Here is a 15542-nt window from a genome sequence, read left to right on the forward strand (position 1 = left end):
AACATGTGTAAGGCCGATTCATTGGCCTGTATTTGTGGGAGGGGCTTGGCCACCTACTTCAACGGCCGGCGCCCTCCCACAAGCGTACGTTGTGCAAAGTCCTGATTCTTCCGGCGTGCGCACGTACCTGGCTGTTCCTCCGTGCTCCCAGGTAAGCGCAGGCATCGGCGCAGTGGCGGCCCTTTGGTACGTAGGGGCCGCCACCCGCTGCGTCCGTCCATCGCTGGCCGTGCCACACGCGGCACCTCGGCAGCCTCCGGGAGGGGGGGGACTGAACCACGCTCACGGCACCCCCTCCCTCCACCGCTCAAAGCTCACACACAGCGCCGCTCTCCAGGGGGCGGAGCCGGCGGTCACAGGTGGGCCGAACTCCCCGCCCGGTCCCTGCCCCCGTCTCAGCTGCACACGGCCTGCGCTGGCCCGATTCCCCGCCTGGGGGGCAGCGCAGGCAGCATGAACCGGCGCATATTTTTCCCATTGCCAGGGGGCGCGTTTCTCCCCACGTGGTGGGGATGCCCAGCCGGCGGGGGGCGGCCCCTCGTGGAGCAGGGGGGGCACCCCCGCACTGGGCGCCCCATCAGGGAGTGATGCGCCCCCCACGTGGCACGTTTCAATACAGAATGGGGGAGGCATGTCCAATTAGGCTTCCCCCCAGGCCAGGGGGCAGCACCGTTTCCCCACGCGGTGGAGATGCCCAGCCGGCGGGGGGGCGGCCTCAGAAAAAAAAAAAAAAGGGGGGGCACCCCCGCACTGGGCGCTCCATCAGGGACCGGTGAGGCCCCCCACGCGGCAGCTTAGTCTCGGCAAGATGGGGCCCCCGTTGTCAGGGGCCCCCCTGAGCCGACCGCACGCCAGAGTGCTGCGCTGCTCCCCACGCGGCAGAGGTGCCCAGCCGGCGGATGGCGCCTCCCGGGCAGAAAGGGCCCCGCACTGGGCACCCTGTCAGGGACACGCGTCAGCTCTCCATGTGGCACACGTCTCGTGTATGCGGGGAGTGCCAGCCGTTGCCTCGAATTCATACCCACGTGGTCCATGGCACCAGGGAACTCCGCGTTCCCCACGCGGTTGCCATGGAGCCCGGCGGGGCACGCAGCGGCTCGCTCCTCGCCTACATCAAAGTCTGGCATGGGCCGCTGTGCCGCCTAGACAGGTAGGGCTTCGAAAAAAAAAAAAAAAAACACCCGCTCCCACCAGTCACCACACCTCACCTCGCACACACGGCCTGGCAATAGAGCTTCACGCATTGACCGGCTTGCATCGTTTCGTTGTTGTTTTCCCACTTCTTCACGGCTCTTCTGGTGCAGTGTGGATGCCTCACGGGATTTGTTCACTGTTCAATTTTAGATAGCTGCACGGGTGCCAGCAACCATCCACGCTAGACGGTCATGTCACGTTACTCTTTCCACAGCCACGATGTCACGCGCATCCGACATTGTCGACGCGTCGGTGGACGAGGTCGTGGCTCAGACACCTGAGAGGGGCAGTACATCGTCCCTACGTGCTTGGACAGTTCCTAGGCTGATGGCTGAGTTGAGAAAGCGGGGCGTTCCTTTCCCGGCAACTGCCAGGAAAACCAAGCTATATCGGCTGTGGAGAGACTCCCTGGCACCCAGCATCGGTGACCCCCCTGCAACGACGATGCAAACTTCCTTGTCTCAAATACACGTCTTGCTGAACAGTCTGACGTCGGCCGTCACATCCATGCAGGCGAGGTTGGAGTCCATCGAAGCTCGCAGCACAGTCGCTCCAGTTTCTTCCCATGAGACTCCGGTCGCCTCCACCTCGGCCATGGCAGACGTTCGCTCTGCCCAGTCCGTCCCTAACGTGACTCCCTCCCACTACGTCCCGCTCAACATCAGGAAGGACATCCTGGAGGGTAGGGATGTCAATCTTGCGTCGCTACTCGTAGCCTCCAGGGACCTTTCGGACAACAAGATTATAGCTTGTGGAGAAGTGTCAGTGGTACTCAGGAGCCGAGACCACCGACTCAACCGCAAGCTGTCCATCCCGGAATTTGTTATTGCATTTAGTCTATTTAGGGATGTCATTTGCACTGTCAGGCCGGATAGGAGGGAGGAACTAGATCTCTACCTCTTCAAGGTCACAGAGTTGGGTCATAGGTACGGGGGAACCGCGTTCTATGACTACCACTGTTCATTTGCAGCCAAGGCGTCAGCGGCTCTCTCCCAGTTTCAACACGTTACTGACTGGGCCAACCTAGACACTGAGCTCTTCTGCAGACACTTTGCAGGTCTGAAAGCTCCCTCCTGTACTGCCTGTCAGTCTATCTTCCACTCGGTCGAGTGGTGCGACAAGTCCGCCGTCAGCACGGCATCCCACCCCTCCAGCTCAGCAGCTGGTCCTCTTGAGGTCTTCAGGCCCCCCAACTCGGTAGACAAGCTGGGCCGGCCCATCGTCCAGTTAGGGAGGGCACAGATATGCAACAACTTTAACTACGCCTCTTGTAATTTTGGGCAGTGCCGGTTGTTGCATATCTGTACCAATTGTTTCAGGGCTCACCCCCGAGTAGCATGCTCATTAAAGTCGATAAAAAATTATATGAGTGTGATCAATATCAGCCGTCTACGAGAGGTCTTGCAAGGTCACCACAACCCTGGGTTTGTACAGTTCCTGGTCACAGGATTTCACGAGGGCTTCCACACGGGACTGATCACGACTCCGGAATCCACACACGAGTGCAAAAACCTTCAGTCGGCCGAAAGGAATCCCGCCTCGGTAGACGTACTAATAGAGGCCGAGCTAAGTAAGGGGTTCCTTATCGGTCCCTTTGGGGTGCCCCCTTTTCAACGCTGGAGAGTCAGTCCCGTGGGGGTAGTCACAGGCAAGTTCAGCGGGAAGGAGAGACTCATCATCGACTTGTCGGCCCCACACGGCTCCCAAATCCCCAGCCTCAACTCCCTCATTCCTTCAGAAGAAGTGGGCATGAGATACGCTTCCATAGATCAGGCTATCGCCATCATCATGACAACGGGCCCAGGGTCCTGGTTGTCCAAAGCCGACATATCAGATGCCTTCAAGCTGCTTCCCATCATGCCAGCCCTCTGGCAGTGGCACGGCATCAAGTGGAAAGGCTCGTACTATTTTTCCACCAAGCTCACCTTCGGGTCCAAGAGTAGCCCCTGGCTCTTCGATCAATTGGCCCAGGCACTCCACTGGATTTTGGAACACACCGTCCTCTGTGAGTTTGTCATCCATTACTTGGATGACTTCCTACTGATTGAGAGGCCAGGGGCACTCCCCCTAGGGCTGGGCAAGTTACTCAGGTGCTTTTCCCAGTTAGGTGTCCCGGTGTCCCCCAAGAAAGTAGAAGGCCCGGCCACAGTCATCACCTTTCTGGGCATAGAATTGGACTCCCAGCATATGCTAGCTAGGTTGCCGGCGGACAAGCTAACAAGGATCAGAGGAGTCATCCACAGGTTCTCAGTCACGGCCGTGGTCACCAAGGCTGACCTCCAGAGTCTACTAGGCATGTTGAACTTTGCCATGCGCATCATCCCGCAGGGCAGAGCATTCATATCCCGCCTACTCGCACTCTTAAGTACCGCCCCAGAACAGGACAGCCCAGTGTGCTTGGACAGCCAGGCCCTAGCGGACCTCCACATGTGGGACCATTTCCTGAGTCAGTGGAACGGGGTCTCCTTGTTCGTACCCGGGCTGTCGTGTCAGTCGCCTACAGTCTTTTCAGATGCAGCGGCGGGCTCAGGGTTTGCCTCCATTTTCGGCACCCACTGGGTGGCAGACGCATGGCCTGCCGAGGTCGGACAAATCCCGGGCTTCCTGCAGACCTCGGCGCTTTTCGAACTGTACCCCGTCGTGGTGGCCGCCCACATCTGGGGCAAATTCTGGGCACGGCAGTCTGTACTGTTCGTAACTGACAACACAGCCGTGGTTGACATTCTCAACAGCGGGCTATCAAAATCCAGCCAAGTCATGTGCTTTCTCAGACGATTAGTGCAGCTCTCATTGCAACACCACTTCCATGTGTTCAGCGCGCATGTGCCAGGTGCGCGAAACGGGGCTGCTGACGCCTTGTCGAGGGCTAACTTCTCCCGTTTTTTCCAGATCATGCCAGAGGCGGATTCGACGGGCGCCTCCATCCCTCCTCTCGAGTCCTTAAGGCTAGTGTAGCCGACCACCTTGACACGGCCCACGCTCTGAGACGCCATTCCCTCTCGCCTAACACGACCAGGGCGTACAACACCGGGTGGAAGACGTTCTGCAGGTTTCAAGGAGAATGTCCTCAGGAGGACGCCAGTTTTCCAGAGTACATCCTGGCGTTCATCGGTTATTGCCACTCTGTACGCAAGCTCTCCCACGCCACAGTTAGGTCATACCTGGCGGGAGTACAACATTTCCTCTCTGTTAGCCACCCCGAGCTAGCATCAGTGTTCACCTTACACACTGTCAAAGCCACCCTCAAGGGGTTGAGCAAGTGCGGGCCTCAAAGCCAAGTACGCAGGCAGCCGGTCACCGGGCCCCTTTTCCGCAAGATGTCCGACGCCTTGGACGGTAATCCTTTCGGGGTTTTGGCCAGCTTGGTACTTAAATCAGCCATCTACTTAGCCTTCTACGGCTTCCTGAGACCTGGGGAATTTACCTGTTCCCCAGGCAGCAACAGCTTCCTTACAGTCAGCCAACTGGTCCAGAACTCCGACGGGTTTACATTACTGCTCAAGACGACCAAGAATTCCCAGGTGGGACCCCCTGTCCAGGTGTCCTACTTTCCCACAGCACATCGTTGGTGTCCCGTCTCAGTGCTTCGTCAGTTACGGTCCGCTTTGTCCGGGGCCGGGCCGAACAGTCCATTGTTGCCCTTCGGGGTGGTACCGCTTACCACCCAGCAGTTCGTATCCCATGTGAGGTCACTAGTGGCCAGCACAGGCGGCGACCCTGCCACCATTTCGGGCCACTCGTTCCGCATAGGCGCGGCATCCGCGGCCTCCAGAAACCGAGTACCTGCGTATGTCATCCAGAAACTGGGGCGTTGGCACTCGTCTTGTTTCAAACGCTACATACCACACCCTAGAACCGAAATGTCGGCAGCCTTTCAGACTTTAGCTCTGTAAACTTGCAATAAAACACTTCTGCCTACCAGTATGTCTTTTGCCCTCTTTCAGGTGTCCCTCCTCGACACGGTCACGGCACAACTCTGACCGCCTAGGGCTAGGGTAGCTCACTTAGGGCAGACACGTTCTTGGTTGCCACGACCACAAGTGTAAGGCCGATTCATTGGCCTGTATTTGTGGGAGGGGCTTGGCCACCTACTTCAACGGCCGGCGCCCTCCCACAAGCGTACGTTGTGCAAAGTCCTCCCTCCCACCCACCCCTTTTCTCCGCTACACTCTACGGGGATGCCCTCTTTCAGGTGTCCCTCCTCGACACGGTCACGGCACAACTCTGACCGCCTAGGGCTAGGGTAGCTCACTTAGGGCAGACACGTTCTTGGTTGCCACGACCACAAGTGAAAGAATGTGCTCTGGTCAGATGGGACTAGAGTTGAACGTTGTGGCCTAAATGCAAAACACTATTGGGGTCATTTATCAAGCTGGTGTAAAGTACAATTTGCTTAGTTGCACATAGCAGCCAATCAGATTCCACCTTTCATTTTTGACAGCTCCTTTAGAAAATGAAAGGTGGAATCTGATTGGATGCTATGGGCAACTAAGCCTGTTTTCTACTTTACACCAGCTTGATAAATGACCCCATATGTGTGGCAGAAAACTAACACTACACATCACCCTGAACACATCATATCCCTACAGTGATACATGGTGGTGGCAGCATCATGTTCTGGGGATGCTTTTCTTCAGCAGGGTCAAGGAAGCTTGTAACAGTTGATGGGAAGATGGATGGAGCTAAATACAGGCCAGTCATGGAGGAAAACCTATTAGAGGTTAGAAAACACTTGAGACTGGGGCGGAGGTTCACCTTCCAGCAGGACAATGACCATAAACATCCAGTCAGAGCTACAATGCAATGGTTTAGGTCAAAGCATATTCATGTGTTAGAATGGCCCAGTCACAGTCCAGACCTAAATCCCATTGAGAATCTGTGGCAAGACTTGAAAATTGCTGTTCACAGACACTCTCCATCCAATCTGACTGAGATTGAACTCTTTTGAAAAGAAGAATGAGCAAACGTTTCAGCTTCCAGATGTGCAAAGCTGGTAGAGACATCCCCCAAAAGACTTGCAGCTGTAATTGCAGCGAAAGGTGGTCCTACAAAGTATTGACTGAGGGGGGCTGAATACAAATGCATATCACACTTTTTTCTTATTTTTTTCTTTTCATGTCACACATACTTGCTACTTTGTGTCCAGAATAAATGTTACAATGCATTTTGAACTACTTACAGACATTATATATAAATATAAAATGTACACCACTGATCATTATTATTATAATCACTTATATAGCGCTGACATATTCCTCAGAGATTTACAGACATTAGCATCACACGGGGAGAACATACAAACTCTATGCAGATGTCGTCCTTGGTTGGATTCGAACCCAAGACCCCAGTGCTGCAAGCCACCGTACTGCTGATCACTAGTTCCTGTACACTTGAAAATCCTGCAATTATGTGTATTGTAAAACTCTACTGCCCCTACCTAAAATAAAATTGTGTATTACCTCCATCTAGCAGAGCAAGAGCAGCCAGCACTAAGAACGGAGACGCTTTCCCAACAAACTCATACATGACTGAACCGAAGGGGGGGCCAGCTGCAAAGAGAGGGAAATTTGAGGGAGAAAAACTAGAAAAGACAAGCGAAACCAACAGACTGAGGAAACTTTAAAATCATAGTACTTACCGAGCACACCCACTGCCAGGCCTCCTAGTGCAATGCCCATGGCCTTCCCTCTTTCATAGTCATCAGGGTATATATCTGCTAGCATTCCCAAACCTGTAAATACATGTATTCAAGTCACAATATACAGAGACTATGCAGTGCAACCATCTGAAGGTGCTCCATTTGTTACTCCCCCATTATCATTGGACAGTCCTGGGGGGCACAGTTATAGTGCATTCACACAACTGTATGTATTTTGGGGTCCACACAACGGGGATCCACAAAATAAATTTGGATGATGTCCATGTTGCATCCGTTTTTAATGCAGATCCATTGTAACGATGCCTATTCCTATTCTTGTTCTCAAAACGGACAGGACATATATTTTTTGCGGGATTACGGAACAGACATACAGATACGGACAACCGGAGACCCATTAAAATGAATGGGTCCGTATAAAATCAGCAAAAATGCAGATCAGATGCAGACCAAAACTACAGTGAGGAACAGAAGTATTTGAACAACCTGCGATTTTGCAAGTTCTCCCACTTAGAAATCATGGACGGGTCTGAAATTCACATTGTAGGTGCATTCCCACTCTGAGAGACAGAATAAAAAAAAAAATTCAGGAAGTCACATTGTATGATTTTTAAAAAATGTATTTGTCTTGTACTGCTGAACATAAGTATTTGAACACCTGGGAAAATCAGTGTTAATTTGGTACAGAAGCCTTTGTTTGCAATTACAGAGGTCAAACGTTTCCTGTAGTTCTTGACCAGGTTTGCACACACTGCAACAGGGATTTTGGCCCACTCCTCCACACAGATCTCCTCTAGATCTGTCAGGTTTCGGGGCTGTCGCTGAGCAACACAGAGTTTCAGCTCCCTCCAAAGATGTTCTATTGGGTTTAGGTCTGGAGACTGGCTAGGCCACTCCAGAACCTTGATATGCTTCTTAAGGAGCCACTCCCTTGTTAACCTGGCTGTGTGCTTTGGGTCGTTGTCATGTTGGTAGACCCAGCCATGACCCATCTTCAATGCTCTTACTGAGGGAAGGAGGTTGTTACTCAAAATCTCACAATAAATGGCCCCATTCATCCTCTCCTTAATACAATGCAGTCCTGCTGTCCCCTTCGCAGAAAAGCTCCCCCAAAGCATGATGTTACCACCTCCATGCTTCACAGTAGGGATGGTGTTCTTGGGATGCAACTCATCCTTCTTTTTCCTCCAAACACGACAAATGAAGTTTAGACCAAAAAGTTCTACTTTGGTCTCATATGACCACATGACTTTCTCCCATGGCTCCTCTGGATCAACCAGATGGTCATTGGCAAACTTCAGACGGGCCTGGACATGTGATGAATTTAGCAGGGGAACCTTCCGTGCTATACATGATTTGAAACCATGACGGCGTAGTGTTCTACCGGCAGTGACCTTTGAAACTGTGGTCCCAGCTTTCATGTCATTGACCAGCTCTTCCCTTGTAGTTCTGGGCTGATTCCTCACCTTTCTTATCATCAGTGATACCCCATGAGGTGAGATCTTGCATGGAGCCACAGTCCGATGGAGACTGACAGTCGTCTTTAGCCTCTTCCATTTTCTAACAATTGCTCCAACAGTTGATCTATTTTTACAAAGCTGCTTGGCAATTGCCCCGTATCCCTTTCCAGCCTTGTGGAGGTCCACAATTTTGTCTCTGGTGTCTATTGACAGCTCTTTGGTCTTGCCCATAGTAGCAGTTGGTGTCTGACTGACTGTGGGGTGGACAGGTGTCTTTAAAGAGCTCATACAGGTGCTACTAAGTTAGATTAATGCATTGCATAGAGGTGGACTTTTTAAAGGCACAGTAACAGGTCTTCGAGAGCCATAATTCTCACAGTTTATTTTTATTCTGTCTCTCAGAGTGGGACTGCACCGACAATGTGAATTTCAGACCCCTCCACGATTTCTAAGTGGGAGAACTTGCAGAATCGCAGGGTGTTCAAATACTTCTGTTCCTCACTGTATGTCACTATAAAACTGTCAGACTATTTGACTTTCCGACTTTCAGGACAACACTGATCATGCCAAAGAATTTTTTTAGAGTCTGTATGTACATCTGTTCTTGGTACTGCAGCTAACCTCTTTCAAGATTAACCCCCTATATAATGTCCATTTTATGGACAGACTGGTGGACAGATAGCGAGTTGTATTGGATTTTGGGCCAGGAGGTGGAGTCTAAGGGATTAATGGTTTTATAAGTTTCCTTAACTGCAAAGACAGTCATTGGCCCTATGACTATATGTATTGGAGCACTACAGTAAAGAAACAATATGATATTCATTTCTATGACTGTTGTGGTTCTTCTCAATATTTCCATATGGAGAGAACCTCAACTGCATGAGGAGTCTTATAGACCAGGCCTCTGATGACACGAGATTTAAGGTAGATATCCTATAATTCAATATTCGATCTTTTAAAACAGGCCTTGACACATGACTTGGCTAATAATTAATGTGGTGAAATCAGAGGCAGAGTTTGCTAGGAGCTCATTTGCAGTCTCTCTTCCCAGAATTTCAGAGGAGCAGTGCCTGGCCTATACGACTAAACAACGAATCCTGACCTAGGCCTCTCACCCAGTTAAAAGATTTTTCCAAGACTTTAGAACTAATGAACTATCCTCTGGATAGGTCATCAGTATCTGATCGGTGGAGTCCGACCCCAAGGACCCGCACCAATCAGCTGTTTGAAAAAGCACCACATTCTTTTGCGTGCTTACTAAGCACAGCGCCATATACTGTATAGCGACTTTGCTTGCTATCACGCTCAGCCCCATTCACCTGAATCAGGCTGAGCTGTGCCTAGACCACGTGACCAATGAACATGTCGTCACTGGCCTAGGGAAAGCTGTAAGAAGGCCGGGGCACTACTGCAAGCAATGTTGCCTTCTCAAACGGTGGATTGGTGGATGTCCAAGGTGTCAGGCCCCCACTGATCAGATACTTATGACCAGAGGATAGGTCATCAGTATAAAACTCATGGAAAACCCCTTTAAGCCAGTACTCTGCAATGATAAGGAGCAATCACACTGAAACATCTGTCTGCAAATAACATGTTGGTGTAATTATTATCCAAGTCTTGTGTTAAAGCCTGTTTTAAAAGGTCGAACATTGACTTATAAGACAGCTACCTTTCATTTAATAGCATTAGAGGCAGAGCTTGCTAAGAGCTCATTTGCATTCCCTCTTCCCAGTGGTTCTCTATAATTTGTGGACTTTTCCCTACCACAAGCACCACCTACTAGTCTGCTTACTCTTCTGGACATGTCCAGCACCTTCTGCTTTTCATCTTTGGTTGAAGGCTGTAGCCTGTGCTTCTCTGCCCAGCCTGTTCTCTTTGCCTGTAGGGTGTGTGCGTGCGTTGTCCCAGCTCTTAAAGAGCCAGTGGGCAAGCACCCTAATTCTTCCCCAACTTGTGGCTGGCTACTCCTGGGTACTTAAGGCACTATCCCCTGTGGAGGGGCCTGAGCAATAGGCGTAGTTAGCTTTCTAGTTCCTGTGAAGGTGTGCTGTTCTGTTTATCTGCCCCCTGTTACAACCTCTTCTTGATTCCTGACTCTGATTCTACACTCTCTGACCTGTGCCTGATTTATGTATTCACTCTTTGCTGCCTGCACTGACCTCGGATTTGTTCCACGTATTCGCATGTACTCTGCTTGCCCTGGCTTCAGCCTGTCTGTGACTACAGTTTTAACTAATCCCCCGGTGTTCTCCACAAGTGTCTCTAGCCCCCATGGGTTAGCTGTAAACCAAACAGGGACTACGCCAAGTGGTAGCGACCTGGTGGTTCCCCTGCAGTAAAGTCTAGATCCCTGTATCAGGGTTAAAGGGTGAAAACCAGGGGATTTAGGATTATCACAAGAACAAACTGAATGGATGGTGCAGTGGTTTCACACCCACTGCTAGTAACAATATGCTTATTCGCACGCTTATAAATAGAAGAAAAATTGCAACAATTTTTCTGTTTTTGGAAACAGAGAAAGGTGCAATAGGTCACCCCCTGGATGTGACAAAAGTATAAACTGCTACTGACACACTAAGGCTACCTTCACACTAGCGTTCGATCGGATCCGTTCTGAACGGATCCCCTCATATTAATGCAGACGGAGGCTCCGTTCAGAACGGATCCGTCTGCATTAGAACTTTGAAAAATTTTCTAAGTGTGAAAGTAGCCTGAGCGGATCCGTTCAGACTTTACATTGAAAGTCAATGGGGGACGGATCCGCTTGAAGATTGAGCCATATGGTGTCATCTTCAAGCGGATCCGTCCCCATTGACTTCCATTATAAGTCGGAACGGATCCGCTCGCCTCCGCACGGCCAGGCGGACACCCGAACGCTGCTTGCAGCGTTCAGGTGTCCGCTCACTGAGCGGAGCGGAGGCTGAGCGCTGGCAGGCGGATGCATTCTCAGTGGATCCGCCTCCACTGGGAATGCATTAGGGCCAGACGGCTGCGTTCAGGGCCGCTTGTGAGCCCCTTCAAACGGAGCTCACGAGTGGACACCTGAACGCAGGTGTGAAAGTAGCCTAAAATACGTTTATTTGCACATGTATAAATGAAAGAAAAATCACAACAGATTTTGGTTACAGCAAAAGCTGCAATCAGACTTCTTCTGGGCACAGAAAATATATACGCTATTACGCTGATGTTGACACATTAAAGACGCTTATTGCACACATAAAAATGTAGAAGCATTTGGAGAGAAAAAGTGCAATTGTGCAACATATGTGGCAAATATATGCTGCTGGTGATGCTAGGAAATATGGCTAATGCACACTTAAGAACTGTAGAAGCTTTGCAACAGGTTTTTGGACAAAAAATGCTGGTTCTTGCACAAAAATGAGTACTGTCTTTATAAAAGCTCATATGCAGTGCAACATAAAGTTATGAACAGCTTCAGTACTGTTTACAGAAACACAGTATGCTAACTGCCCTATCCTGTCCCTAATGATAAAATCTGTCTTTCTACCCAGTAAATCAATTTAACAAAATATATCTTCTCCATAATTCCTACACTCTCTCTGTAAGACCCTAAAATGGATGGTTTGTGTGTCTAATTGGTGTCTGTCAGAGACATGGCAGACACACCCTATCACATCAGTGGCTGAGCTCAGTCACATCTGAGGTTCAGAGCTAACATACAGCCTGATAGACCAGCCAATATCTTCCCTCTTGACTGCCTGTCCAAATGACTGGTTCGTAACTGTAATTACTTTCTGCCAGGAAGGCTTGTCTAGTCTTTGCCCCCACTGTCGATGCCATGGCTACAGGTGCCACTACTACCACCACCATCAATACAGCTATGCATGGGGTCCCCAGCCTCCTCCCAAACTTACTACTTTGTACATCCCAAACAGTAAATGCTCTCACACAAATCATTATCAGGGAGACTCTCTTGACTGTTTGTCACATGGCGTGGTGGGGTTTTCTTGCCACTTCTTAGGAAAAAGGAGGATACCCCACTAAAAAGGAACAGTAAAGACAGAGAGTACTCCACTGAAAGCCTTCTCTGGGGAAGCAAGGTGGAGGAGCAGGAGGAACGCTGTGACTCCTGGCTCCACGGTCTCATACTTCAAAGTCACGTTCACATCATCCTGCTGCAACTAAGAGGAGGACTCAGACATCCAATCCACAATCTCATCCTCTTTCTCGTCAACGATAATGTTGTGCCTTTCTGAAGCCAGGGACAACTGCAGCCTACTACTACTACTACTACTACTACTACGTACTTCTGGTCAGATAGCTGGTGCTGCTACTACCAACATTATGGCTCTGTGTCTTAGGTCTGAAACCCTTCCATAGGTCTGACTTTTTTGGGCCTCACAGATAATGTAGTGCTCCGTAAAGAAGGAGAACGAGAAAAGGGAACTTCTATATTGGCGCTGTCAGCAGAAGTCAGATACCAGGTAAGTATTGGTAAAAGCAGATAATAATTTTTATTTTCAGTCGATGCGTTTCAAGGGCGGAAAGCCCCCTTCATCAGGACAGTAATCACATGTCATCTATATACATCGATTATGTATGTAGCTGTATGTAGATGACATGTGATGACTGTCCTGATGAAGGGGGTGTTCCGCCCTTGAAACGCATCGACTGAAAATAAAAATGATTATCTGCTTTTACCATTACTTACAGGTACCTGGTATCAGACTCCTGCTGACAGCACTGATACAGAGGTTCCCTTTTCTCCTTCTACTTATTTACGGATCACTTCATCCCGACGACCGCATCCACGGCACGGGTAGGAACCAAGGCAGCCGTGCAGGCACCCCGTATGCTGATCGGGCAATATCAGCCAAGTTCAACATAGCCATTGTGACTCCTCACCACAGAAGTTGGTAAGCGCAACTATTTTTATGTTATTACTCTAATCAAACAGCACCACACATGAGGCGCTGCCACCTTTCCCTTTCTTCTCTTTACAAGATAATGTAGTCTGCTGCCCTGTGTAAAGGTGTAGTAATCACATATGTGCTAGTTTGAATAAATTCCACAGCGCCAAAAAATTAATTGGAGCCAGAAATAGATATAAACGGATTGAGGCCTAATATCACGTTATCACTCACAGATGATTTGTGTGCTACCCTGTGTATTTTTGTAGTAATCACATATATGCTGGTTTTAATAATTTCAACAACCCAAATAAAAAAATTTGATTGGAAACGTGTGGAGAAATAAACAGAAACGTATTTTGGCCTAAATTAGTTATCACTTCCAGGAAATATTGCGTGCTACCCTGTGTATTGTTGTAGTAATCACCTATATTGAGGTTTAATACTGTAAAAGAAAACCTTGAGGAGCACATTATAAGAGATACACATTAGAATATGGGTTATTGATAGCCAATAAGGACACAATGTTCACCTGCAACAGTGGATAATGAGGATCCAACTCCCTGTAGCGATCTTGCAAAGAACATTAGCCAATATGTGTCAGCGAAGGCAAAAACTGTCAGAGACAAAAGAGAAAACAACAGTTTATAGACATGCATGAATGGTAGATGAGATGAGGGGGACATGCAGTTACAGGTTCAGGTTTTGCAAATCGAGAAGGTAGCAGGTTTTGCCAGGATCTGGATACAATGTAATGCAAGATCTAGATACAATCTGTGGCATGTGGAAGAGGTATAAAAGTCAGATTGAAAGCAAGGTCTTTTAGCTGCGTAAAATCTCAAATTGGATCAAGCCTCCTGGAATGATGCTGCCTGTTCGTCAACGTGCCAGTTATCGCCACGTGTCACAAACTGAGAGAAACGGAATCCTTGAGAATCCTGAGAGACTATGATTTATTACTCCAACAGATTGCTACACGCCTTGGCCAAGATGTCAGCACTGTTCAACATTGTGTCTCCTGGTGGTTGGGAGAACAATGTCCAACTGGAATGACAGCAAAAAAATGCACAGAGGTGAACCACAGCAAGACAGCAATGGAGACTGGAATGGAGGGCTATCCTATTCAGCGATGAGTCCTGCTTTTGTCTCGGATGAAATGATAGCCAGAGATTGGTCTGTAGACCACATGGGCAACAACATGAAGAGGCCTTCACAACAAAACGTCCAGGGCTGGCTTTATATTTGTATTTGCGTCCAAAGGCCAAAGATTTAATTAAGCAGCATATTCAAGGCCAGGACTCTGCTGTGGAGAGAGGAAACGAGGTGGAATGGGACCTGAGTGATGTCGTCATCATGTGACCAGTGCAGAGCTCAGCAGTTCAGAGAAGAAATGGGGAAGGACCTGAGGACTTTCACCGCCATTTCATATGAGGGACTGTCACAGAAGTTCCTGCGGCAGGTGGCAGGAGATCGGTGAGACTGGCAACATGTGGTTTGATCTGACATGTTTTCTGTTTGGATCAAATGACGTCTGTGTTGTTTCTTGTGCTTGCCACACCTTCTTAGTGGCTATTGTGGTCATTTAACCTTCTCATTTTATGCTATGCGGTTTATAGCTTCTGTTGTAGTTGTGGATAGCTGATGTGTGGATCTCGGCTGAGTTCCTGGTGCTGCCATAGCCACTTAAAGTTTAGTGTTTTCTTTTCCTTTTGTATTTTGTTTGGGTTATTTTGTGTGTTGCATTTTCCTGTCATTTGTATGAAGGCCTGAGGGAGACTCCTGTTCATCCTTCCTTTTGGAGGAACAAATTGTCTCAGTCCTGACATTAGTACCAGTTAGGACACTAGGTACTCCTGTGCATGAATGCACCTACCTCTGGGGCCTGTTCATACTGGTAGTTAGTCAGGACTTTGATTAGGTTTTTACTAGGTGTCCATCTCCTTTCTCTAGGCCTTATTCCCTTACCCCTTTCCCTCCTATGTTTGGTGTGGTGTTTCCCTCCTACACCTGAATGTAACAGGGACAGAGCCCATATACTGTGTGTGGTAGGGATGTTAGTGGTTTCTCTTACATTATAAGTTGTCAAATACTAGTAGTTGTAGTTCTTTCCTTATACTTTCTTTTTGTAATGCCCTTTGATAGCCCATACTAACTAGTGTTGATCATTAATATTCGAATTTCGAATTTTTATCGCGAATATAGGTACTTCGAAAATTTGCGAATAATTCGAATATAGTTATATATATTCGTAATTTCGAATATTCAAATTCTTTTTTTCCTTTTTTTTTTTTTTTATTCAATTTTTTTTTTTTTCAATCAGTACACATGATCCCTCCCTGCTTCTAGCTTGTGGGCCAATAA

General features: G+C 48.8%; 1 protein-coding gene across 2 annotated transcripts in view; it reads right to left on the reverse strand.

Annotated features, from left to right (window-relative positions):
- Positions 1-15542, reverse strand: part of LOC122929262 (chromaffin granule amine transporter-like) — a 256996-nt gene that overhangs the window by 121657 nt on the left and 119797 nt on the right. For both annotated transcript variants that reach the window (XM_044282779.1, XM_044282780.1), the window contains 3 exons: positions 13714-13797; positions 6833-6925; positions 6654-6743 (listed from right to left, as the gene is read on the reverse strand). In XM_044282779.1, the coding sequence (XP_044138714.1) occupies positions 6654-6743; positions 6833-6925; positions 13714-13797 (267 nt within the window). The remainder of the gene's footprint in view (positions 1-6653; positions 6744-6832; positions 6926-13713; positions 13798-15542) is intronic.

This window comes from Bufo gargarizans, chromosome 2, assembly GCF_014858855.1.
Source record: "Bufo gargarizans isolate SCDJY-AF-19 chromosome 2, ASM1485885v1, whole genome shotgun sequence".
Taxonomy (NCBI): domain Eukaryota; kingdom Metazoa; phylum Chordata; class Amphibia; order Anura; family Bufonidae; genus Bufo; species Bufo gargarizans.